The sequence below is a fragment of the Microcaecilia unicolor genome, chromosome 2 (assembly GCF_901765095.1).
Source record: "Microcaecilia unicolor chromosome 2, aMicUni1.1, whole genome shotgun sequence".
Taxonomy (NCBI): domain Eukaryota; kingdom Metazoa; phylum Chordata; class Amphibia; order Gymnophiona; family Siphonopidae; genus Microcaecilia; species Microcaecilia unicolor.
The window spans coordinates 387,142,481-387,158,372 of NC_044032.1; the positions used below are offsets into that span (position 1 = coordinate 387,142,481).

The 15,892-nt window shown below is 43.6% G+C and overlaps 1 protein-coding gene and 1 non-coding gene across 2 annotated transcripts in view; both read right to left on the reverse strand.

The window, feature by feature from the left end:
- Positions 1–4,860: 4,860 nt before the first annotated feature.
- The window catches only part of COPS4 (COP9 signalosome subunit 4), an 84,208-nt gene continuing 73,176 nt past the window's right edge, over positions 4,861–15,892 (reverse strand). Inside the window, exons 8-10 of the mRNA XM_030190565.1 lie at positions 11,602–11,717; positions 9,811–9,895; positions 4,861–5,339 (exon numbers count right to left, since the gene is read on the reverse strand). Coding sequence (XP_030046425.1) covers positions 5,206–5,339; positions 9,811–9,895; positions 11,602–11,717 — 335 coding nt within the window. The 3' untranslated portion in view covers positions 4,861–5,205. The remainder of the gene's footprint in view (positions 5,340–9,810; positions 9,896–11,601; positions 11,718–15,892) is intronic.
- Positions 6,191–6,282, reverse strand: LOC115463927. Its single transcript, XR_003941184.1, has one exon. It is a non-coding gene; the product is annotated as a Z30 small nucleolar RNA (small nucleolar RNA).

Consider the following 15,892-nt stretch of genomic DNA (forward strand, 5'->3'; position numbering starts at 1 on the left):
AGACTTAGCCTGGCCTCAGAATGACATCCTATAGTATATCTCCTATCAAACTGAGCTCTCTTTTTCATCAAGCACTGCCATTTCCTCCCCTCACCCTCCCCACTGACAGTTTGAACTTCGTGGGTGTGGCTTGGATCTCTTTCAGGGAGAGAAAACTAACAACTTATAGCAGCAGCTTCAGAGAGCATTTTCCATCTCACAGATAGGCTGCAGAGAATACCTTCTCCTGCTTTAGACTTAATCCTACCCACCCTACCCCTCTACCCACCCACCCCTAGAGTGACATGTCTTATATAACCTCCCTATCAACCCACTCATTACTTTACCTCACCCATTTCTATTCTTCTATCACCTTCTCCCACTACTCCAACCAGAGTTACACCTAATCACACTGACCACCCTTCAACATCTTCTGTCCTTCTGTGACTGTTCTCTTGTGCTTGACTGCTTAAATATTTTAAATTTAAATGCTTTACTTTTTGTCTATTAGATTGTAAGCTCTTTGAGCAGGGACTGTCTTTCTTCTGTGTTTGTACAGCGCTGCGTACACTTTGTAGCGCTCTAGAAATGTTAAATAGTAAATAGTAGTACCATGTTTGTATATGCTGATATTTAAATTCTTTGTAGACTGGACAGCTGCACTGCTTCTGAGATTAGTTTATTATCCCTCAAATTTTCTAAGATAACTACTTGGCTACACGAACACCATCTTGTCTTGAACCCCAGTAAATCTAAATGCATTATTTTTTTTTTCTGAAGAAATAAACTTCTACTAATTCCATTTCCTCTTGCCAATAGCCCAGTACCACGATCAGATGTTGTTTGCATCTTAGGTGTCCTACTAGACTTCTCTCTCTCTCTCCTTTAAACCACAAATCTCAAAAGTAGTCCATAGCTGTTCTTGTTCAATCCCTTGTTATTTCACAGTTAGACTATTGCAATCACTTTATCAAGGCCTTAAAGTCAAAGAACTTAGACATCTGCAACTTATCCAAAATACCACTATTTGCTTAAACTAAAACGTTAGGAAATACGATCACATCACAACTCATCTGAAAGAAGCTCACTGGTTGCCAATAACTCACCATATAACAAACTTCTATTACTTGTCTTTAAAACATTTACTTCCAATGAACCACCTTACCTGTCTTGTCTTCTGATGCCTTATAGTCCAGTTCATGCTCTCAGATCCTCTTCTCAAAACTTGCTCATCACTCTCACCGAGCGTCTGATCACTCATGAACACACAACAAACTCCATTTTCTCAGTATAAGGTCCTCCTCACCTCTGGAATATTCTTCCTAATTTTCTGCATTCCAAATCCTTTCTTCATACCTTTAAAACTGACCTTAAAACATATCTTTTTAGATGCTTATAACAACTAATGCAGTAGTCTTGCAGGTCATATTCCACGAGCTTCATTTTCCCCTTCTCATGTCTTTCTCTACCCGCTATCCTACTGTATTATTGAAGTTCTGCCCCTTTTCCCGCTCACTCTCCTTGCTTGTCCTCTTCCTATTACTTCCCCCCCCCCCTTTTTTTTTTTGCATTTTTAGTTCTCTTTCTTCTCTCTGCTTTATTAGATTGTAAGTCGCCCTGATGCTATCCCAAGGGCAGGACAGGAAATTCTAAATAAACTTGGAAACCTGGCAGGAAGTACTTTCCCTCCATGTTTGGTAGGACTGTATTTGGGCAGAGCAGTATTAGCTGAAAATGGCCCAGTTGTAATGTTTGATAAAACATGTGGAACGCCCTTGTGGAGCTAGATATGTTTGCTATACTGTTTCCCTTTCAGTGCTAATAGGTGGGTAAAAAATTGCTAATTGTATTGTAGCTGCCTGCATGGGGATTGCTGTGGCCTGGAAAAGGGAAGCTTTCCCACCCCTTTCACTAGTTGCTGCAGTGAATTTATTATGTCTACTTCTCTAGGCTACCTGTGCTTAGGAACAACTGGCCCAGTGTGAAAATGTATGGAATCCATATCTGTATTAGGTACACAATCAGTGAAGGCAAGTGGGGGGAAATATGTTGTACAGTGCTACCTCCTCTTGGCACAGGGTAGAGAGGAGGGCATTATTTGTTTTGGATTCAAAATTTGAAAAAATGGATCTTGTGGTTATGTTGATATTGTTATTGCCGCTGTTTTGCATTCTGTATGACTTAATCCAATAAAAATTTCTTTAAAAAAACCCCAAAAAGCTAAACACTTTGGCTTTTATTTGGAGAACAGGTATTGTGCTGCCAACCTACCTCAAGCTGATGTTTTTGGGGAGATTGCTTGCACAAAGTTACTGCTGCATTCTTCTCAATTCCCTAACACAGTTTACATACGGTTGGTCCAAATGATCCACTGATCCTACCAACTTGCAGTAGTGTACGTTAGTGAATGTAACAAATGTCCCCCCCCCCCCCCCCCCCCCATTGATGCAGTTGGAAATAGTGCGCTTCCAGCTGCAGTAACATGAAGAGCCTACCTATACAGGGGGGAAATTAGCCTCTCTCCTCTATCAGTCGAGTTCCAGGAAGTGCCAGCTGCCGGGGAGGAGGAATTGAAGATTCCTTCTGTCTCCCTTAGAACCCCAAAGAGAAGGTGTACATGCAGCAATGTTGTGTTTTTGTTTTTTTATCCTGTAAGGATCGGGGTTACCATATATATATATATATTTTTATAATTTATTTATTCATTTTAAATCAAATTAAACAATCTGATTTGAACAGTAAATACAGACATGCAACATTTATAAAGAAATATACTTTCCATATGGAAAAATAAATTCAAGGAAAATTTTTTTTACTCTTCTTTAGACCACCATAACAAGGGGCTAGTCTAGGATTAGGAAGACTACTAATAGAAAAGAAGAAAAGAAATATAAAGTGGTAATATGCATAGCATGCAACCTATCCCAATGATTCATATATCTCATCTAGATCGACGGTTAACCAATTTTCTTCATATTTATAAATGCTTTCAGCTGCTCAGGCTGGTAAAAGATGTATTTTAATCTCATATACTTAACGCATTTACATGGGTAATTAAGATAGAAGGAGGCCCCTAAGGATATTACTTCTGTACGCATAGCTAAAAACAGTTTCCTCCTTTCCTGGGTCTGTTTAGTAATATCAGGATAGATCCAGACTTTTTTACCCCTGAACAGAGCTTGCATTTTTTTTAAGTACATTCGCATTACCGCATCAATATCTTGTTGAAAAATAAAAGATGCAATTAGTGTAGTTCTTTCAGAATTCACGTTCAAAGTTGTTTCTAAAAGTTCAGATACATTCAAAGATTCCTCTTGATTTTCATCTGGAATAGCTTCAATAGACGTTTCAGGTAATTTTTTTTGTTGGAATATAATAGACCTTATTCAATGGTGGTATAGTTTCCGGGGAAAAATTTAAAACTTCCAACAAATATGCTTTAAAAGCATCCTGGGGATTAATTCCCAATTCCTTCGGAAAATTCAAGCGTCTCAAATTCAGCCTGCGATTGAAGTTCTCTATTTGTTCTAATCTACGCTGTGTAGACAAATTATCTTTCATAATTGAGGCTGAAATATAATTCAATTTAATAACATCTTTCTTAAGAGCTTCCAATTGCTCTGATGTTTCTTGTTTTGCAGCATTAAGAGATACGGAAAGATTTTCAACTGTACTTACTAAGTCTTTTATTTCTTTCGCCGAATTGGCAACCGTCGCTTCTACCCTCTGGAGAGCATTCCAAATGCTCTCCAGTGACACAGCCGCTGTTTTTCTTGTCAGAGCTAAACGCTCAGCCCCTGACTCGTTCAGAATCGGGCCTCCTTCTAGCTCTGCTTTTCCCATTCCTCGAACCGCCATCGTACCTTCAACCACTTCCAGGTCAGGTCGATCACGTCGGGAGAGACATGCTTCGGGGAGCGGCGGGGGATTGAGATCCGGAGGGGAGAGTGAAACTTCCAGCCCCAGGTCTCCCAGGGAGTCTTCACCCACGGAGATAGCAGGGTCCCTCTCGGTATTTAGGGTAGGTGGTTTTGTAGCATATCTCTCTATAGTTTGTTGTACCGGAGAGGACGTCTTAGCAGTCGAGGCAACTACTTTAACAATCCCCTTACGTTTAGTATGGGGCATCTTGTCACGAAGGAAAAATAAATTCAGCAAACCGTAGCAGAGACTCGCAGACGAAACTCAGCATGCCGCCATCTTAAGACACGCCCCCCCATACCATATATTTTTTTTAAAGGATCAGGGGAGTGGAGAGGGAGTCTAGCCAGAAAGAGGGTGCACTTAAGAAAAATGGAGTAAGGACAGGAGATTTTTTTTTCTCTCTCTTTTAAATTAACAGCAACACTGGGAGTATCAGCTCATGCACTAGCAAAACAATGCTCCTGAGGGAAAGTTAACACCATCACTTTAGCAGGTACAACTTTCAATGTATAAAGCAGCTTACAGAAGTCTAAAGCATGGTAGTCATTTTGCATAATACAGAGATGTTTTGCAAACATTTACATGCTTCACAGCTCATCCTTATTTAATTTGTATTGCAGTAGAAAGCTTATGTTAAGTTAGACAATGAGAAAAATACAAATTTAAACAAGGTGACATGCCCAATGAGCATCTGTGGGACTTTAACCTTAACTTCAATACTGTAAAACTCAAATTTATCTTCAACATTGGAAGAAAACCACCCTTTAAAAAAATATATATATAATAAATCAAAACAGAACAGAGTATTTAATATATGCCATTTTATCTAAATGCCTGGACTTGTAAGTGTGCATACTACAGTACAATGAAGAGGTCATCGTGTAATGAGCCTAAAGTCACTGTGGAGATCAGCTATGTGAAAATTCGAAATTAAAAAAGAGGCAAGCTTTACAGGTGTTTGCTTTATTCCTTCCTTTATTGAGAAAGCCACAATAAAAAGGAAATTGACTTAAAATGTCTTAAAAAAAACAAAACAAAAAAATAATATTACAGAAGAGACACCAACATCTGTGTAGATTCAAACTAAAGCTCTTAAATGAGCAAAGTCACGGTTTTTATATATAGATATGTGGTGCAAATGTCAAGCTTTAGAGTCAATTTCAGAGGCTTTAAACAAAACAAAAATCCAACAAATGTCTGAAATCTGCCAAATTCTGAGAAGAGCTGGATTTTCAGGTGACCATTTTAAAGCAGCAAACACTCTCTACATGGTACAGAGGGGTTTAAATGTGAGCAAAGCATTCACTGTGCCATCTGGGCTTCCATGGCCTGTGCTGTCCACTCAGGAGCTGTCTGACTGATCTTTTCCAACAGGTTATTGACTTGGAAGCACAAAGACTGGATCTGTTTGTCCCACGTTGGCAAAGCTTCACGGGCTGAAAAACAGAACAAAACAACTATATTAAAAATTGTTCAAGTTGAGAATTTCTTCTGCCCCTTATTCCTACAACTTTCAACTTGAACTATCACACACAGAGAAAGGCTTTTACACATTTCTAGAAAGCTCTGGAAAAATCTGTTCATTTAAATTACAGCTGGCCTGACCAATATGCACCTGCCTAGGGCAGCACAATATTGTGGTGCTGGTATGCGCGCAAGCACGCGTTGAGGGGGGGGGGGAAGACTAGTCACACTCAAGGCCTTCCAGGTCCTGCTCCCTCCTAAATTCCTAATTTGAAGGGGGCAGGGCCTTGTAGGCCTTAAACATGCATCTGCGAGCTACAATAAGTCTTCTTAGGCACACTGACCACTATGATGGAGGGGGAAGGGATGGCCAAAAATGCAGACCAGTGGGAGCAGAGGAGGGAGGTAGCAAAAGAGAGATGCTTGGAGTAGGGCCTTCAGCTGCTGTTGTGTGTGTGTGTGATTCCTTTGGTCTGGCCCTGCGTTTAACGTCAAATGCAGTCACATGACCATGATGAATAACATCTTCAGAGACTTTCAAATATCAAAAGTTTTCACATGTGGTTGTATTTCAGTACCCCATCATCTTCCAGAACCCTGAAGTGTGTGTGTGTGTGTGGGGGGGGGGGGGGGGGGGGGGGGGGGGGGTGGGGTGGGGGGGGAGGGGAGGAACAGCTTTTCTTAAAGAACCTGCCTTCAGGTATTTCATATGTAAAAGAAAAAAAAAACAAAACCCAAAACATAAAACATGGAACATTTAAAAGACAGCTGTAATGTATACAGCAGCACTTAAGTTTTTCTAATTTGCTGATGTTCCCTGAATTAGTTCAGAGAGAAGATTAAATGATCATATCCAGGTCAGAGCCAAATTGTATTTGGCAATACCAGGTCAGACTAATCTCACTCATCATTACTGAAGGGCACATTTTCGGTCAGCAATTTTCTCTGGTTGAAACAAACTAGCAAATCCCCAGCTGAGCAAGGGAGAGAAAACCAGGAGCCTTCTGCATGGCAGTGAACAGTATTACCAATGAATAACCAAGCCATCCCTTTTTAGTAAGCTCCTAAGCTTTACTGAATCTCATAGACAGAAACTTGCTCGCAATATATAAAGCATCTTTAAAATCAAAGTTAAATATGTGAAACAAGTCAATCAGAAAGGTCCAGTCCCAACATAAAAGTTTTAGACGTGCAAGAGTACCTCATGCTGAACTTGCACTCCTCCTACTTCATCCATAGAAGTTGTGTTAAACTATATTTTTCCTACGTCACAAGCTGCCGCTGTTTTTTCAATCCTTGTCTATCAGTTCATGAATGCTTTGGAAGAATATCCAGCATTTTTAGAGTGGTTCAATCTGCATTCTCAAGAATACTGAAAGTGTTGTTGCTTACCTGTAATGGGGGCTCTTCATAGACAGAAGGGTAATGGAGTCACACTTATTGGTGACATCTGGTTCTCCTCTAGCTCAGGGATAGTACACCTGTCTAATTTCAGCTCAGCCAGCACAGATTCCCTAAGGGACCCCGCTAACTACCCTTCTCCATTGCGCATATTGACCTTTTAATCCTACTCTTTCCTATCTTTCAACCAGTTTTAAATCCACAGTAAGACACTACTTCCGATCCCATGTCCCTCTAATTTCCTCTGTAGTCTTTCATGAGGGACCTTATCAAACGCCTTCTGAAAATCTAGATGCTTTCTTTTACTATGTAAGCCGCACTGGACCTGCTGTATGTGGGAAAGAGCGGGGTACAAATGTAATAAATAAATAAATAAAAATAAAATCAATGCATAAAACTACTACTACTACTTATCATTTCTAAAGGAGAGGAAGGAGGAAGGGAAGTAATGAGCTGCATCCCCTTACTGTTTACAGCAGTGGTTTTCAACCCAGTCATCATGGACCACCTGACCAGTCAGGTTTTCAGGATACCCACAATAAATATGCAAGAGAAATATTTGCAAGCAATGGAAGAAATATATGCTAATACAGCTCAGGCATATTAATTGTGAGTATCCTGACTAGCCAGCTACTCCTTGAAAACTGGGTTGAATACCACTGGTTTACAGAGAACCCTCATTATAGGTAAGCAACTATGCGTTTTCCTCAAACAAGCAAGGGAATTGCAGGTACATTTGTTAGTGACTTCTCGCTGAGGGTTGTTTGAAAATTACATGGTATCAACGGATGACACCGGAAAAGAAAAAGAAAGCAAAGGGATAGGGTGGTGGCCAATCACATACCAAGAGCAACATCATGCTTTGAAGAAACATCCTGAGTGTAATGACTTGTGAAAGTATAGACTGAAGAACATGTAGCTGCTTTATATATATCTGCTATGGATGTGGACTAAACCCTGAGGAAGCGGGCCATCACTGACCCTAGGCAGACCTGCATTAGGAGTAGTAGACAAAAACTGAACACTGGGAGGTGGTATGCTTGTGTTCCTGGATTATTTGGACTGTAAAAAGTACAGAAGCATTTCGCATAGAGGGAGTACTGCTCTATGGCAGTTTCAGAATACACAGAGAATGTTCTACTACAGTAGAAACAAGGCTCAAAGGGGAAAAACAAGTAGATTGATGGGATTGATTGATGTGGAACTCAAAGAATATAAAAATAGTCATTCGGGGTCAGGAAAACGGTCCATCTAGCCCAGTATCCTGTTTCCAACAGTGGTCAATCCAGGTCACAAGTTGGCAGAAACCCAATTAGTAGAAACATTCCAAGCTACCAATCCCAGGATAAGTAGTGGCTTCCCCATGTCTCTCTCAATAGCAGACTACTTTTCCTCCAGGAACTTGTCCAATCCTTTTTTAAACTCAGGTACGCTAACTGATGTTACCACATCCTCTGGCAATGAGTTCCAGAGCTTAACAATTCTTTAAGTGAAAAAAATATTTCCTCCTATTTGTTTTAAAAGTGTTTGCATATAATTTGTCTCCCTTAGTCTCTGTACTTTTTGACAGAGCAAAAAAAAAAAAAAATCAATTCACTTCTACTTGTTCTACACCACTCAGGATTTTGTAGACCTCAATCATAGCTCCCTTCAGCTGTCTCCTTTTCAAGCTGTTGAGCCCTATATTCTTTAGCCTTTCCTCATACGAGAGAAGTTCCATCTCCTTTACCATTCTGGTTGCTCTACTTTGAACCTTTTCTAATTCCACTATATCTTTTTGAGATACAGCAACCAGAACTGAACACAATAGTTAAGGTGAGGCCACACCGTGGAGCAATACAGAGGCATTATAATATTCTTGGTCTTCATTTATCATCATTCCTTTCCTAATAATTCCTAGCATCCTGTTTGCTTTTTTGGTTGACGCCACACACTGGGCAAAATATTTCAGCATATTGTCTACAATGACACCTAGATCTTTTTCTTGGGTGCTGACCCCCAAGGTGGAAACTAGCATGAGGTAACTATGATTTGGATTATACTTCCCAATGTGCATCACTCTGCATTTGACCACATTAAATTTCATCTGCCATTTGGATGCCCAGTCTTCCAATTTCCTAAGGTCTTCCTGTAATTTTTCACAGTCTGCATGTGTTTTAACAACTTTAAATTTACACTGACACAAAACTATTCAATCACCTCACTTGTTCTGATTTCTAGATCACTTATAAATATGTTAAATAGCACAGGTTCCAGTACAGATCCCTGCACACTCCACTATCCACTCTCCTCCACTGAGAAAAATGGCCATTTAATCCAACTTTCTTTTCTGTCCAATAACCAATTCCTACTTTGGGAAGGAACTTGGAATGGGATCCTTTAAAATAACTTATGAAGGAACCAAGTATAGTGAGGGTAGTGAAGTAATGGTTGATGCTCACCGACTTGTGACTGAAGTGATTGCTTTAAGAAATACCACCGCCAAGTAAAATGTTTAACAGTAGATTGTGACACTGGTTCAAATGATGGCAGTAAAAGGGATCCCAAGGGGGAGGCTTCTGAAGAGGTGGTCTCGTATAAAAAGACCGTTCATGAATCAAGACACTCGTTTTCAGTTGCTCTTTAATCTAGTTCTGAAATAGTGGCTGATAATAAGTTAATCTTACATGCACACTATTTGGAGAATGCAGTCTATTTAAAAGCATAAGAATTCTAAATGGAACTTTTCCTCAAAGTCAGAATAATGTTTCTTATTTCTTGATAGACTGGAATATGAGCAGTTGACTTTCAATATCCATACCATGAGATTGAAAATAGGAATAAGTTAACTTACTGTTGAGTTAGCAATTTTGGGTGATTCCTAGGTAGAGTGGTTGCTCTACTGCTAGTGATGGTCCCATGTTTTCAACAACAGAACCCATTTGTTTTAGTATCTAGGGAACATGTATAATAAATCATCATGAAATGCAGTTTTAGTTTCTTAGTGTCTACGGTAGATGTGACCAGAGTCAATTCTCACACTTAATTCAAGGAAGCACTTACTTTCAAAATGAACTATCCCATCAATCTGGTCAATGAACCCATTCATACGACCCTCAGTTATCATCTGAGACGCTATTTTTTCTGCCTGAAAAAGAATAAAAGTAAAAAAATACGTTGTGGGACTTGCTTTAACTTCCACTTTCCATTCTATTTTAAAAGGGAAGCTTTACAAGTTCACTTCAGCATCTCTTTTTTGTTAGGACTTAAAGACCATGTGAAGTGACCTAGGATGGTCTTCTATAAGTATTCACAACCAAACTTTTCACCCTAACCTAAAGATCTTCTGCTTCTCTACTAATACTTGGACTACAAAAAGGGACATTCCTTTACATATCACCTAGTATCAATGAAAGTATGGTCTCAAATACAACTCTTTTAGATGCTATAGCTTAAAAAAAGCCCATTAAAAACTGCACTAAAATGTGAACCTCAGATGCAGCAGCTCTCTGGTGTTTTGATTGGCATTAAACAGCACTAGGAGTATTTTATCTAAACACAAAGACAATAAGCAAAACTTTCCTGATTGTACACTGTCCTTCCAGCCCTAGAAATTTTCTAAACTAACATCACTGACCATGGAAGACCATTAGAGGGCAACCAAAACTGTTTCAACTAAACTGAATCTGTGGCTAAAATTCACTGCTCCTTTTTGGCTGAAGATAATAAACCTGGCCCAGACTCCACTCCCTCTTTCTCCGCCCCCCCCCCCCCCCCAATTCCTTCCTTCTTTCCTTTCTCCCTCTCTCTTCCCTCCTGAACATAAGCAGCCTCTTTCCAGACCCACATATAGGCCATAGCAGCCCTGCCTTACTGCCCTGTCCATCCCATGTCTGCAGTCAAAATGGCTACAATGGCTTCCAGCGGCAGTCTTGAGAGAATTCTACTGGGACTGCAGCCAGCACGGGTAAGAGTGACTGCTGCTAGCCCCTACCCGTGGTGGCTCCAATCACAAAATGGTTGCCATGACCTCCAGCACAGCAATCTTGTGAGACGACTGTAGACATGGGATGGGCAGGAGCAACTAGACATCACTCCTGCCTGATTCTCCACTAGACCAGTAAAGACAGATCCAAGGGCGGTAACAGCAGTCTACACGTGGTTCCTGGGGGGAAAAGGGGAGAAGAGCCAGAGATAGAAGAAAAAAAGAGTTCCAGCTGAAAATGCATCGGCCGCTGGATTCGGTGCCGAAGCCAAAACCAAAAGTCAGTTGGCTTCTATGTGGTACCTCTATGACACAAATGTTCAAAAGATTACAATTAAACTTAAAACAGTGCACATCATCCAGTAGAGTAGCTAAAAGTCCACGGGGGGGGGGGGGGGGGGGGGGGGGGGGAGCATGTACTTCCTCTCAGCTCTTCCCCCTCCCCCTCATGCATTTAAAATCATACCTTTGCTAGCAGGAATGTCCAAGCCTCGCCAGCTGAAGAGGTCCCCTGCCCTACTCCTGTCCCCCACCCCCCCCCCCACCTCAATGCTGCTTGAGTAGCATGGAAGTTAGTGGCACGCTTCAGCAGCGGAGGTTGGCACTCCTGAGCATGTGTGAGAAGGCAGGCAGCCACTGGACTGGTGCTACAATTTTGAAGGGGTCCCAGGCCTCTGAGGTTCTCTGATGGCTACACTCCTGACATCACCTAAGGATTTAAACTGGATTTCAATTTAAAGTAACAAGGTAAACAATCTCCTGTTTCATACTGTAACAGTATGGGAGCATACAGAAGTCTAATAAAATTGAGGAAAACCATTTTACAGAAGACCATTTTTACAGTATGTCATTATTTATAAAAAGTTTACCTTTGCTGCAGGAATTTCCAACAAAGCCCCAAGCTCTTCAAAAGTAATGTTGTTGTACAGTTTGCTTGCAGACAGCAGATTGTGCTCTATTACTGCTCTGTCCAAAATACTAGAACCTGAAAGTGAGCAAAATAATACCAGCATTCTCAGTTTCAAGCTCACGAAGAGGCCAACTTTCAAAATGTCCAGACTAGGACAAAGTCCACAGTACTTCTACACATGGATTTACACATATTTTCACAGAAAGTACACCTATCTTTTCTTTGAAAACTGCTGCACATTTGCATTTTCTTTGTGCGAGTACATTATAAATAGAACAAAGATGTGAAGATATTTATGAATACTATTTTGCACCCTCAAAACAGACCCAGAAGAACACTTCCTCCAATGAAGATAAACACATGCTTTTGTGAAAAATGCACATTTAGCTGCACTGAGGGTAGGTAATTTTCTGACAACCAGCTCACACAGGTAAAATGTAGTTGGTAAAATGTGACTTTTTCATGTATACTACATTTTGCATAGCTAACAGGGTTCTTTTTTTGTCACTACAGACCTAAGAGACAGCTCCAAACAGAAGCCCAACAAATGTCTTTTAACAGAACAGTCAAATTCTTGAAGAACAGCAAGTCTCCAAGCGTCTTCAGTACCTCAGCTTTAACTGAGGTGGCTGCCATCCAGTTTTGTAAACTTTTATTATAAGAATTCACTGGAGGAGTAGCCTAATGATTACTGTAGTTGCCTGAGAGCCTGGTTTGATTCCCACTACAGATCCCTGTGACTCTGGGCAAGTCACTTACCTTCCATTGACCCTGGTACAAAATAATACCTGTATGTAATATGTAAACCACTTTGATTGTAACCACAGAAGGTAAAATTATGTATAATCATACCTGATAATTTTCTTTCCATTAATCATAGCTGATCAATCCATAGACTGGTGGGTTGTGTCCATCTACCAGCAGGTGGAGATAGAGAGCAAACTTTTGCCTCCCTATATGTGGTCATGTGCTGCCGGAAACTCCTCAGTATGTCGATATCAAAGCTCCATCCGCAGGACTCAGCACTTAGAGAATTACACCCACGAAGGGACACTCTGCCCAGCTCACCACCGCCGAAACGGGGGAGGGGAATTAACCCAGCTCATCCCCACACAAGTGGGGGAGGGGAATCCGTCCAGCTCATCCCCGCGGAGCGGGGGAGGGACACCACACCCGCCGATGCGGGGGGATCTGGCTTATCCTGCAACCGCAACCGCGGGAGGAGCTGACTGACCCTAACACCGCCGAAGCGGGAGGGGTACAAAACTGCCCTACAGCCGCACGAAGCGGGAGGGAGTGCCGGCAGAATTTTAAGTCTCAATCCAGCCCCGTAAAACGGAGGGGAGAGGAATGCAGCAGCTCACTGTAACACAAACTCGTCTTAACTCTTGAAGAATCCAAGTGAAAAACTTGAACACGAAGTCTTTCTGAAGTAACTGAAGACTGAACTTGAACCTGAAATGCAACCAGAATAAAAACAGTACAGATATCTGGGAGGGGCTATGGATTGATCAGCTATGATTAATGGAAAGAAAATTATCAGGTATGATTATACATAATTTTACCTTCCATATCATCAAGCTGATCAATCCATAGACTGGTGGGATGTACCGAAGCAGTACTCACCCAGGGCGGGACATAGAAATCCCTGACCGCAACACTGAAGCTCCAAACCGGGCCTCCGCCCGAGCAGCCACAGTCAAGCGGTAATGCTTGGAGAATGTATGGACCGAAGCCCAAGTTGCCGCCTTGCATATCTCTTCCAAGGAGACGGAACCGGCCTCTGCCATCGAGGCCGCCTGAGCTCTTGTGGAGTGAGCCTTCAGCTGGATAGGCGGCACCTTCCCCGCGGCCACATAAGCCGCTGCAATGGCTTCCTTGACCCATCTTGCCACTGTAGGCTTAGCAGCCTGCAGACCCCTACGAGGACCTGCATACAGGACAAACAGATGATCCGATTTCCGGAAATCATTGGTCACTTCCAAGTATCTGATGATGACTCGTCTCACATCCAGATATTTAAGAGCAGAGTACTCCTCTGGGTAGTCCTCCCTACGAAAGGAAGGGAGACAGAGCTGCTGATTCACATGGAAGCGAGAAACAATCTTGGGCAGAAAGGAAGGCACTGTGCGAATAGTCACTCCTGCCTCAGTGAACTGCAGAAAAGGCTCTCGACATGAGAGCGCCTGGAGCTCGGAAACTCTTCTGGCTGAAGTGATAGCCACCAAAAAGACTGCTTTCAACGTCAGGTCTTTCAGAGATGCCCTTGACAAGGGTTCAAACGGCGGCTTCTGCAATGCTCTTAGCACCAGGTTGAGATTCCACGCAGGCACCACTGAGTGCAGAGGAGGGCGCAGGTGATTAACTCCCTTGAGAAAGCGCACCACATCTGGCTGCGAAGCCAGGGAAGCACCCTTCAGGCGGCCCCTGAAGCAAGCCAGAGCCGCTACCTGGACTTTAAGGGAACTGAGCGACAGGCCTTTCTCCAGACCTTCTTGCAGGAACGCCAACACTGAAGAAATTGGAGCAGTGAAAGGAGAAAGTGAGCCTGCTTCACACCACGCTGCAAAGATACGCCAAACCCTGGCGTAAGCAGTAGAAGTAGAGCGCTTCCTCGCTCTCAGCATAGTGGCGATGACCTTGTCTGAGAAGCCCTTCTTCCTCAGACGCTGCCGCTCAATAGCCAGGCCGTAAGACCAAAGGGGGAGGGATCCTCCATCACCACGGGACCCTGATGTAACAGGCCCTGCTCCACTGGCAGCCGCAGAGGATCGTCGACTGAGAGCCTGATCAGGTCCGCATACCAGGGACGTCTGGGCCAATCCGGACCCACCAGGATTACCCTGCCGGGATGCTTTGCCACCCGGTCTAGCACCCTGCCCAACATGGGCCAGGGCGGGAACACATAGAGAAGCTCTTGTGTCGGCCACTGTTGGAGAAGAGCATCTACTCCCAGGGATCGAGGGTCCCGTCCTCTGCTGAAAAAGCGCGGCACTTGGCAATTGGCCGATGACGCCATCAGATCTAGGCTCGGCTGGCCCCAGCGCTTCGTGATGTCCAAGAACGCCTGAGCAGATAGCTGCCACTCTCCGGGCTCCAAGGTATGGCGACTGAGAAAGTCCGCCTTGACATTCATGACTCCGGCAATGTGGGCCGCTGACAGCTGTTCCAGGTTCGCTTCTGCCCACTGGCATAGACTCATAGCCTCCTTGGCTAGAGGGGCGCTCTTGGTACCTCCCTGGCGGTTGACATAGGCCACAGCCGTGGCATTGTCCGACAGGACCCGTACAGGCTTCACCACCAGTACCGGGATGAACTCCAAAAGCGCCAACCGAATGGCTCTGAGTTCCAGGAGGTTGATAGACCACTTTGCCTCTGCAGGAGACCAGAGCCCCTGCGCTGTCCTTCCCAAACAGTGGGCTCCCCAGCCCGACAAAGAGGCGTCCGTCGTGACGACAATCCACTCTGGGGTCACCAGAGGCATTCCCGCAGACAACTTGTCTGTCTGCATCCACCAGCTCAGCGCCTTGCGCACTGCTGGATCCAAGGGAAGGCGCAGAGCATAATCCTCCGACATCGGAGTCCAACGCTGCAGCAGAGAGTGTTGAAGTGGTCTCATATGAGCCCTGGCCCAGGGCACTACTTCCATCGTGGCCGTCATAGAGCCCAACAGCTGCACATAGTCCCAAGCCCGAAGAGGAGAGGCTACTAGGAACTGGTCCACCTGAGCCTGAAGTTTGACAATCCGATTGTCTGGCAGGAACACTCTGCCCACTTGGGTGTCGAATCGAACTCCCAGATACTCCAGGGACTGAGTCGGGCGCAGCTGGCTCTTCTCCCAGTTGATGATCCATCCCAGGGAGCTCAAAAGAGCAACTACCCGGTCCACAGCTTTGCCGCACTCTGCATAAGAGGGGGCTCGGATCAACCAGTCGTCCAGATAAGGATGGACTTTTACTCCTTCCTTTCGCAGGAAGGCCGCTATGACCACCATTACTTTGGAAAAGGTCCGCGGAGCAGTAGCCAACCCGAACGGGAGGGCTCTGAACTGGAAGTGTCGGCCCAGGACTGCAAAACGCAGAAAGCGTTGATGAGGAGGCCAGATGGGAATATGCAAGTATGCTTCCTTGATGTCCAAGGATGCCAGGTACTCCCCTGCCTTCACTGCCGCTATAACAGAGCGGAGAGTCTCCATGCGAAAGTGCCGCACTTTCAAGGCCCGATTGACCCCTTTGAGGTCGAGGATAGGC